This window comes from Sander lucioperca, unplaced genomic scaffold (assembly GCF_008315115.2).
Source record: "Sander lucioperca isolate FBNREF2018 unplaced genomic scaffold, SLUC_FBN_1.2 Unpl_98, whole genome shotgun sequence".
Lineage (NCBI taxonomy): Eukaryota > Metazoa > Chordata > Actinopteri > Perciformes > Percidae > Sander > Sander lucioperca.
Window position 1 is genome coordinate 1 of NW_023396440.1, and position 11,316 is coordinate 11,316.

The 11,316-nt window shown below is 43.5% G+C and overlaps 1 protein-coding gene and 1 pseudogene across 1 annotated transcript; both read left to right on the top strand.

Annotated features, from left to right (window-relative positions):
- Positions 1-1,600: 1,600 nt before the first annotated feature.
- Positions 1,601-4,024, top strand: LOC118494593 (protein catecholamines up-like; the record flags this gene model as incomplete). The annotated part of the gene is made up of 3 exons (XM_035998900.1): positions 1,601-1,797; positions 2,996-3,217; positions 3,462-4,024. Coding segments are annotated over 3 exons (674 nt in total), but the record flags the coding sequence as incomplete, so codon positions are not given.
- A 4,002-nt stretch (positions 4,025-8,026) lies between these two features.
- LOC116057959 lies at positions 8,027-9,912 on the top strand (annotated as a pseudogene).
- The last annotated feature ends 1,404 nt before the right edge of the window (positions 9,913-11,316 follow it).

The window sequence follows — 11,316 nt, forward strand, 5'->3', positions numbered from 1 at the left end:
TTAAAGCAACTTTTTGGGGGGTCAGCTCTTAATGTTAACATTAACCTGGCGTGTTTAAAAAAAAACATATTGAGGGTTGCTTCTTGCTTGTAGATTTAACAGCAGAAGAATCTATTTTTTATCCACGCAAAATTTAGTCTGGATGCCAGCCGAACTTAGCCCCGCCCACAACATTTGAGGTCAGGAAGTTCGGTCTGGACTTGATCCGTTGTGGAGCAACTGTGCTCGATCCAGAGCTGTTCGGACCAATCAAACTGTCAGGACTGGCTTTATACGATGATGGACAGATGATCAACAGTAACGTAATCAACCACGTCACCAAAGAGTGCTTGGGTTGAATTTGTTTACAACAAAGATGGCTGCCGGTGGAGAATTGAGATCGCGTCTGTTATAGAAGATATCGACAGCGCATTCATTTTAAAAGAGGAACAGAGAACCGCGATCACGGCATTTGTCATTTGGAAAGATATTTTTGCCGTCCTTCCTACAGGATTCGGCAAAAGTTTAATTTATCAGCTGGCCCCGATGGGGTGCACGTCACATACTCCGTTGCTCTGATTGGTTGTAGGTCTATCCAATTGAGTGGAGAGGCATTTTCTTTCCTGGTTCGGTTGAAACTCGTCCCATAATCACAGCCCAATGGAGCAGTATCAGACTCATATTCTGACTAGAATCTGAGTATGGAGCAAATTGTAGGATTTTAAAGGCACCCTTAAACAAAATGTGTGTCCATATACAGGTTTACATTTTTTTATGCAGAATTATATGCAAAGAAATGTTTCAATGAAACTGTAAAAGTGTGTAAAAATTAAGAAGGAAATGAGTGAAATGCCCTGAAGTCTGTGGCATTTATTTTATTTTTTTTACTATTTATTCTCTTTCCTTATGTTTATTTATTGTTTGTTTATCTGTGTCTTGCACTTATCCCCCTATCCCTTGTTGCTGCAACAGTGTGAGTTTCCCTATTGTGGGATTAATAAAGCATTTGTAATGTATGTACTCAAATCAGAACCTTGTGAATCAGAATTGATTTGGGAAATCATTGGTGATACCCACCCTGCTTTTCACAGAACTCAAAGACACTTACCAGTAAAACCAGTACATTAGGCACGTTAATAACTGGTGAATCAATGGGAGTGGTTTTGGATTCAGCACAACTCTGGTTATCTGCAAGTATGTGCTGCTGGCACCTTTTGGTGTCTGAACATTGTGACCTCCATCTAACAGAAACGGCTGATTCATTCCTACGAAAGTGTTTCCTGCTCCAGTGCCCTAGTTGAGGCTGATAAACAGTTTGCTTATACATTCTACAAGCCGGAGATCTGCAACAGAGGGTCCGGGACCCCTAGGGGGGGTCCTCAGAGTTAGTGCGGGGGGGGGGAAATCATTGGTTACTATAGGTATCTATGGCAGCCATTATATCCATTTCTTTTCAGCCATTCTGCCCAGTTTAATATGCAACTCAATTGTATATGATATATATGCGGTAGGGGGTCCCTACTCGCTCTCTCTTTCAGCTCAGGGGTCCCTGGCCTAAAAGACGTTGAAGACCCCTTCTATAAGCGTTGACCTTAATTCTCCTTTCTCTCCACTGACACAGACATCAAGGTGTCGGGCTACCTGAACCTGGCAGCCGACTTCACGCACAATTTTACCGACGGCCTGGCGATCGGAGCGTCGTTCATGGTCAGCCCAACGGTTGGCGTCGTCACCACGCTCACCATCCTGCTGCACGAGGTCCCGCATGAGATCGGAGACTTTGCCATCCTTGTCCAGTCTGGCTGCACAAAAAAAAAGGTAGCTGACTGCTCAGGCTTCGGTTTATATACGTCAAAGAAAAGCACAAAGAATCTTTCGGTCACAGAGAATCAGCAGGAGCTTTTTTTTTAAAAGAGAATGAATGAAGTTTATCAGCCCAGTATTTGATAGACCCAGTCATCAACATGTATGGACTTTGCTTTGTGAGATATCCCCCTCTGCTCTCTGCACGGTGATCCCCCTTCTCTGATTGGTAACTATACTGTAGTGTACAACCATCCAGCTCACTACAATTCACTGTTGATGTTAAAACTCACAGTTCACATTTGAGTGTGAAATCATCAAAGTGTGAGCTGGGAGCAAATTGTAGGAATTTAGGCACCCTTAAACAAAATGTGTGTCCATATACAGGTTTACATTTTTTTATGCAGATTATATGCAAAGAAATGTTTCAATGAAACTGTAAAAGTGTGTAAAATTAAGAAGGAAATGAGTGAAAAGCCCTGAATTCTGTGGCATTTTATTTTATTTTTTTTACTATTTATTCTCTTTCCTTATGTTTATTTATTGTTTGTTTATCTGTGTCTTGCACTTATCCCCCTATCCCTTGTTGCTGCAACAGTGTGAGTTTCCCTATTGTGGGATTAATAAAGCATTTGTAATGTATGTACTCAAATCAGAACCTTGTGAATCAGAATTGATTTGGGAAATCATTGGTGATACCCACCCTGCTTTTCACAGAACTCAAAGACACTTACCAGTAAAACCAGTACATTAGGCACGTTAATAACTGGTGAATCAATGGGAGTGGTTTTGGATTCAGCACAACTCTGGTTATCTGCAAGTATGTGCTGCTGGCACCTTTTGGTGTCTGAACATTGTGACCTCCATCTAACAGAAACGGCTGATTCATTCCTACGAAAGTGTTTCCTGCTCCAGTGCCCTAGTTGAGGCTGATAAACAGTTTGCTTATACATTCTACAAGCCGGAGATCTGCAACAGAGGGTCCGGGACCCCTAGGGGGGGTCCTCAGAGTTAGTGCGGGGGGGGGGGAAATCATTGGTTACTATAGGTATCTATGGCAGCCATTATATCCATTTCTTTTCAGCCATTCTGCCCAGTTTAATATGCAACTCAATTGTATATGATATATATGCGGTAGGGGGTCCCTACTCGCTCTCTCTTTCAGCTCAGGGGTCCCTGGCCTAAAAGACGTTGAAGACCCTTAAGACCTTAATTCTCCTTTCTCTCCACTGACACAGACATCAAGGTGTCGGGCTACCTGAACCTGGCAGCCGACTTCACGCACAATTTTACCGACGGCCTGGCGATCGGAGCGTCGTTCATGGTCAGCCCAACGGTTGGCGCCGTCACCACGCTCACCATCCTGCTGCACGAGGTCCCGCATGAGATCGGAGACTTTGCCATCCTTGTCCAGTCTGGCTGCACCAAAAAAAAGGTAGCTGACTGCTCAGGCTTCGGTTTATATACGTCAAAGAAAAGCACAAAGAATCTTTCGGTCACAGAGAATCAGCAGGAGCTTTTTTTTTTCCCCCTGTCCCTTGCTGCTGCGACAGTGTTATTGGCCCCGTTGTAGGATTAATAAAGAATCTTGAATCTTTTTTTTTTATGTCGTATTACTTGCCCTTCTGAAATATTGACATTTCGACTGTAGTAAATATCTTCTATATCTTTCCCATCAGGCCATGTGTCTCCAGTTGCTGACTGCCCTGGGAGCTCTGGCCGGCACAGCTTGCTCCCTATTGGCCGAGGGCGTGGGCGCTGCGGCGACCGCCTGGATCCTGCCGTTCACGGCCGGCGGCTTCGTTTACATCGCCACAGTCACCGTTCTGCCAGAACTGCTGGCGGGCCGCTCCAGCTTCGGCCAGTCTCTGATGGAGATTCTGGCGCTGCTGTTCGGAGTCGGCATGATGGTGCTGATCGCCGAGTACGAGTGAGACTCCGCCGAGTGGACAGAGAGGGGGGAAAGGTCAAACGGTTGGAAAAAAAAAAACAAAAAAAATGCTGGTTTTAAAGTAGAGTTCAAGTGGATTATTGTTTGTAAGGGGTGTGTTTTCTTTCCTTTTTTTTTTTTTTATTAATTATGTTTTGGGACAAAATCCACCCCCTGATGGCGAATGGATGATTTTTGTTGTCTTTTTTTTTTTTTTTGTTCACTGTTACATCCCTAATTTTTTTTTTTTCGTGTTACTGTCTCTTTTCGGCTTCTTAAAAAACTTCAGCGGGACAGACTGAGAGCTGGAAACCTTTCCTGATGGGGAAAGGTTTTTTTGAGGACTGCTGTGTTGTTCATTAAGGGCCTAAGAGAAAGTCCCGCACACTGACCATTACGCAAGCAATAATTTATTTAGAAAAATACAACGTTTCGGTCTTAGACCTCCCATCAGGACAGGAGGGGAAATCTTTTCTGTCCGGTGGCAGAATTCACTCACTGCTTTTACCACACGGCTCAATCCGCTGCACCTTTACCACAGCGTAAACTGACGGCCAGGTTTCCTTACAAAAGTGGCTTAAAGTAGATTCATCTTGCACCCATAACACCACATTTTCTATAATTTTGCAGGTGGCTGGTCCTTTAAGTGCTCATATAATGCTTTTTGGCTTTTCCCCTTTCCTTTTATTGTGTTATATATCTTTTTGTGCACGTTATAGGTTTACAAAGAGATAAAGCCCAAAGTCCACCCCAAAGGCACTTACCATCTCCAACAGAAAACACTGTTCACAAACTGCTCCAAACAGCTCTATTGTAGTCCAGCCTTTACTTCAGAGACAAACGTGGTCACTTTGTAACACACGTTATAATGCTCGCCTAGCTGCTAGCATGGCACGCCCTCATACTCTGCAACTGACTGGCTAGTAGTCCTTACCTAGCTACTGAGCATGTGCGACTCCCAACAAAGATGGAACAGAAGTGAGATGTCTCACTCTGTAGCTAAAACAGAGAGCTCAACACACAGGGTGAAAAGAGGAGCTGCAGCAATGTGAAGTACAACAAAAATATGGTGTTTTTTGAAAATTAAACCATGTAAACCTATTCTGATATAACCTCTAAATACAATTATGAACCTGAAAAGGAGCATAATATGAGCACTTTAAATCTACATTTCAGAGTCGGGTCGGTGAAAGAGGGGCGAAAGCGACGGGATGGCTCGGTTGTTCTCACCACAGTGACCTGCTCACTTATACGTGTTAATGTCTGTTTCATTGGGAGAAAAATGGATCTTAATGTTTTTACATTCCACAAAATAAAAGCAAATGTCGTGGCTTCTACAAATGTACTCTCAAATCATTAAAGCCTTTTATGAAAGGAAAAGTTTCCTAAACAATCTATTGTTTATTTCCAACTGATGGATGATAATACTGACAGCTGCGATGAACATCTCCGATAAAGATTCATCGTTTCCAGTGATTGCTTTTCAGCATATTCTCTAATAACTTGATACTTGAAAATGTATTGTACTGTGATAATACTGTAAGTCTGTAAATGGTTGTGTGGCCTGTTTTAATTTAGCAAGTTAAAAAAAAGCATTTTATCTGCTATTCGCAGAGGGCTTAAGTTTGTGTGGTCTTAAGTGTTGTTTTACAAAAGTGTAGAATTTTAAAAAATGAATCTCGATTCCATTTGTTCTGACTGACCCGGGGGATGTCTCATGCTGCATGATTGAGACAAATTTGTGATTTTGAGGGCTGTACAAATAAAATTGACTTGACTTGAAAATGCATTTGAAATAAGAATTCAGGCATGAATGGGCTTAGCTGCTGTAGTTCTAAAAAAAGGAGGTTTGTACATCCAGGTGGATCTAGTCTATATCCGCGACGTTCCTCTTCCGGGATTGCTCCGTTGCCGACGGAAATTCTGCCGGATTTCACTCATTTAGGCCGGATGTCCGTTACCTTCCTCTTTCTTTGTGTTGGAATTCTAAACTCCGGTGGATTTCTGAGGACTATGGTTACCTGCTCCTCAGATCTCTGCAGGGTAAATCCAGACAGCTAGCTAGACTATCTGTCCAATATGAGTTTTCTGTTGCACGACTAAAACAACCTTTGAACATATGCGTGCTCCACCATGGCACGTTTTTCTGCTTGAACTTGTGGAGCTTCCTCACATTGAATGAAGAGGCTGCCACATATTCAGCGCTCCGGCAGTACCCAGGAGGCGAACTGGCACCTCTCCAACTACTAGTCCACTCTCTGTATTTGGTCCATGCAGACTAGGCAAGACAGTGAACATGATTGGTCAGCATACAGTAAAGGCAATGAGTCTGTTACCTTATTGGACATGAATCTATGAATTTACCTGTTATTTCTGACAATTTGATAAACAAAAATGGCTATTATGCTTGCATAAATGAAACCCCCGTTGAAGAAACTTGTTGATCACCTGCCTTGTTTGTGGCTCGCGTGTTTCACACCAATTAGGCCTAATTACTCAGGTTGCAGTGTTTATCTAAGGATTCTTGCCAAGTATTTGTATTGTTCTACTACATTGAGGTGAAACACATGATTACGTGTTGAACCCAGTTCACCAGCATACTGAGGGTTTTCATTAGATCACTTTAGTTTATTTCCTCATTCTGAAAGTAGCCAGCAGTGTTTCTTTTCAAAGTTAGAAAAAAAAAAACTAACCCTGTGAGCAGAAACTGGAAACAGTTTCTTCATTCGATGCAATTTTAAAAACTTGAAGTAAAAGTAACGCCACACCCATCTTGACAGTATCTTGCTGTACGAGGAACATCAGACAAAAAAAGGATGGAAACTATCTCAGTCTCCAGGTTGGGAGCCTCTGGTATAGAGAAGGAGGACGAGCAGGCAGATGTTTGAACTGTAAATCATAATTCAAACTTGGATCACCATTGTTTCATTCCTTAACCTTTAAACACTGTTTGTTGCTACCCCCCTTAATTTATTGTTTTCGGTCAAATTTGACTGGACAGTTTGAACTGCTCTTATTTTAACATAAATGCCAATAAAAATGACAAAAAGTATTTTTAATAGAACATTCATTGTAAAAGAACCTTATTAGAACATTAACATCTACAACGTGTGCGTGCATGCATTTGTGTGTGAACATTGGTGGTTCACATGCACAAGTGGCAACATGACAACATGAACTGACAACATGAAGTATGTGTGTGTGAGAGTGTGTGTGTGTGTGTGTGAGTGTGTGTACATGTGTGTGTATGTGTGTGTGTGTGTGTGTGTGTGTGTGTGTGTGTGTGTGTGTGTGTGTGTGTGTGTGTGTGTGTGGGTGTGTGTGTGGGTGTGTGTGCGTGCATGCGTGTGTGCGAACACTGGTGGTTCATATGCACAAGTGGCAACATGACAACATGAACTGACAACATGAAGTATGTGTGTGTGTGTGTGTGTGTGTGTGTGTGTGTGTGTGTATGTGAGAGTGGGTGTGTGTGTGAGTGGGTGTACATGTGTGTGTATGTGTGTGTATGTGTGTCTGTTTGATCAAGATCAAATCTAAAACCAAACTAATTCAGAATAAGAGAGAATATTTGGGTATAGGTGGTTTCTGTTTTTGTTGGCCAATAAATAAAAAGCATTTTATGTACACCTCTACACTCCTCTGTACTTCTCTAAAACCAAATTATTAGTGTAATAACATACTCTCAACCGTGGCATGCTTACGTTTTCTTTTCATTTCAGTTCAACTTACAGTAGGTTGGACAAAGATTTCAGCTAAGTTATCCTGCGCTTGCAACAGTCATTCAGCCTCAGGGTTGAGTGTTTTAACCTTTCACCAACAATGAGTGCCAATGAACTCATTATCAACAGCTGATGAACAAGGTGGGAATCCTCAGAGTTGCCGGAGAGCCATTTTGGCCTCATTTCTCTCAGCCAGGGTTCAAAATGATCTTTTTCGTCTACCAGCCAAAATGGCTAGTGAATGTTTAAACTTTACCAGCATTAAACATTGGCTGGTAAATTGTAACCTGAATTGAACCCTGCTCACAGGAGATATTTGTCATAGCAAGAAAGGGTTAGGTGTTACTAATGACACTAACAGCAGCTTTGATCTATTCCTTCACCACCACCACCAGTGTCTACACTCCAACGGGGAGATATGTTTTGGCTTCTCTACCTTTTTAAAAAAATATTTTTTGTAACAATGGAGTCTAATCTCCAAAGACTACATTTCATATTATGCATATGTACAAATAAACCCAGTTTTTCAGCATCTGCTAAGGTGTGTGTGGAACGGAGTTTTGCAATATTTCTGAGATGGTAGAAAGAAATCATGCAGAGGTTTTTGATATGGGCTTCAAGGTGAGTTGTGGGTCAAATCTTACACCAAGATTGGTGACAGTTGTGGAGAGGGGAATGTCATGACCAGAGATAGTTATACCGGATATGCAGGAAGACTGGGTTTGATGTGAGGTGCCAACAAGAATTGCCTCAGTTTTGGAGCTGTTTAACTGGAGGAAGTTGTGTTTCATCCACACCTTTATTTGCTGTGATAAGGTTGTGTGTAAAGCTCTTTGTGTTTGGAAAAAAGCATGATTAAGACACAGACAGAAAGAGAAGGTGTTTTTCAGCATCATCTGCCAAAGACTGACCAAGTTTCTCCTCAAAAATAACTACATCGACCCCTCAGTGCAGAAAGGTGGGATTCTTGGAGTCCTCGGCTGCTTAGAGCACATGGGTGTCATCACACAGCTCATCAGAGAGGCCCATTGTTGTTTTGTTTTGGACTTGGCTAACGCCTATGGATAGATTCCACACAAACTGGTTGAGCTTCCACCATGTTCCCAGTAAGATCAAGGATCTGACCATGGATTACTACAATAATTTCAGGCTGAGGGTCACTTCTGGGTCAGAAACATTGAGAGGCCACCAACTTGGAAAAGGAATAATAACAGGCTGCACCATGTCTGTTGTTCTCTTTGCCCTTGCCATGAACTTGGTGGTGAGCTGAGGTGGAATGCAAAGGCCCAAGCCCAACCCAACCAAGTCTGGAGTACGACAGCCACCTATAAGAGCATATATGGATGACCTCACCATCACAACATCGGTTCCAGGGAGCAGATGGATCCTTCAAGGACTTGAGAAACTCATTACCTGGGCAAGGATGAGTTTCAAGCCCACTAAGTCTAGGTCCATGGTGCTGAAGAGGGGGAAGGTGGTTGACAAATTTCATTTTTCAGTCTCAGGAACTGCCATGCCCTCCATCACAGAGCAACCTGTCAAGAGTTTGGGGAAGCTCTTTGACTCAAGCCTAAAAGATGCTGCCGCCATTAAGAAGTCCAACAAAGAGCTTGGAATGTGGCTCACCAAGGTTGATAAGTCTGGGCTGCCAGGTAGATTTAAAGCCTGGATCTACCAGCATTCCATCCTGCCCCGAGTCCTGTGGCCTCTGTTGGTCTATGCAGTCCCAGTAACAACAGCCGAGTCCTTTGAAAGGAAGATCGGTGACTTTCTTCGGAAGTGGCTGGGACTTCCACGCAGCCTCACCAGTGCAGCACTGTATGGGACCAGTAACATACTGCAGCTACCATTCAGTGGCTTCACTGAGGAATTTATGGTAGCTCGCACAAGGGAAGTCTTACAGTACAGGGATTTGAGGGACTGCAAGGGGTCATCAGCCAGCATCGAGGTGAGAACTGGAAGGAAATGGAGGGCAGCAAATGCAGTGGAGGTGGCAGAGTCACGCCTAAGGCAAAAGGCACTGGTGTGCATTATGGCATCCGGCAGAGCGGGGTTGGGCTACTTCCCAGAGACCCAGGTGGGCAAGGAGAGACACCGTCTACTCCAGGAAGAGGTCCGAGTAGATGTAGAGAAAGAGAGATTGTGTAGGGTGGTGGGTCTCCAGCAGCAGGGAGCTTGGACAAGGTGGGAGAATACACTGCAGCGCAGGATCACCAGGGCAAACGTCATCCAGGCAGACTTCCAACGCATCCGGTTCCTTGTGCAAGCAGTCTACGATGCCCTACCAAGCCCAGCTAACCTCCACACCTGGGGGAAAAGTGAAACACCTTCCTGCCTACTTTGCTCTGGAAGAGGCTCTCTAGAACATCTCCTCAGTAGCTGGCCAAAGAGCTGGTGGAGAAGTGTAAAGACAGTGGCTGGAAGACTTTCTATGAGCCTATAGAAGTCGGCTGTAGAGGCTTTGCAGGGCGCTCACTGTGCAAGTCCACAAGCGGTTGGGCTTTACAGGAGCGGCCAAGAAAAGGGCAATTAAGTCCGCAAAGGCTACTGCAGAGAAAGCCACAAAGGGCTGATCCGTGGGTTGCTGCTGGGACGCAAGTCAGGGCCTGATCAACCCTGGCTGGGTCGTATGGGAGAGGGTGTCTGACATTGCGAGACCCGAAACACCTGATGACCCCATGTCACATCAATAAGGATGCGTCCCAGTGCATCCAGGGGATGTTTCTTGCATAGCTATTAAAATAATAATTGTTGGCATGAGTTTATAAATCATCTTTTAATGTTACACAGTGGCAATGTGGCACAGTGAATCGTTAGGATGAACTGTATCTGTGGGTGGCTATCTTAGTGACTATACCTTACCTATAGGTCAATAAGCCTATCATCAGTGAGGATTTATATTTGCTAATAATATGTTGGAATTATGTTAAGACCTTTTAATTTTTGAAAAAACTTTCAAAAATTGACAGTACTTTGGAGGCCACACAAGGGGTCCTGAATCCTCTGTTGAAGATCTCTGCCTTAGCCAAATATTGGTCACATTAAATATACTGAATCTCAAAAATATCGGAACTAACCCAAAAAAACAAAACATTTGTAACTTGTCTGCAGTTGTTAGGTTGTTAAAATACCCAAATTCCCACAAATAAATACTGATATGCCCCCAGTGTTACCTTAAGGCCACTTTATGGTTGTGTGTAGAATCGATGGCGTACCCCCGCAGATCCCCGCAGACCACTCTGCGTCTATGCCGGACCCTACGCTGTAGCCTGACGTGCACCTCTTGAAAAATGGAACTACACGTCGAGGCGACGTAGACCGCAAGGACTGTGATTGGTCAGATTAATACATCATTTCCAGCGTGTAGCTTTTCCGGTTTTCCCGTCCCTCTATACCGCCATTTGTTTTGTGAAAAGGACCACGATGGATCAAGTTGAGAAGCGTTTGATCAAAGAAGTACGAAAGTACGACCATCTTTACAACTCATCTTCCGCGCATTACAAAGATTGCCAGATGGCAAACAATTCATGGAAAGAAATTTCCCAGAATGTTGACTGGACATCACTGAGTGCATGAAGCGGTGGAAAAGCCTGCGGGACAAATTTGTTTGTCTCCACAAAAAGTTGGCGCCAAGAAGCGGTGATCCAGGTGGTAAAAATGTGCCTGCTTTTTACCATTTTCTGTCCTGGCTGGCACCCCATGTCAAGCACCAGGACACAGAGTCAAATTTCAAATCTAAGATAAATATAAGTTTGTTGTTTACCTCTGTTTGTGTGGGCTACTAAGCTAGCTAGCTAACAATGCTATTAGGTTGTCCATATACATGTCGCAATGTTACATAGTCTGTAACGTCTGTGCAAAAAAAATGTAAAATAATAACAT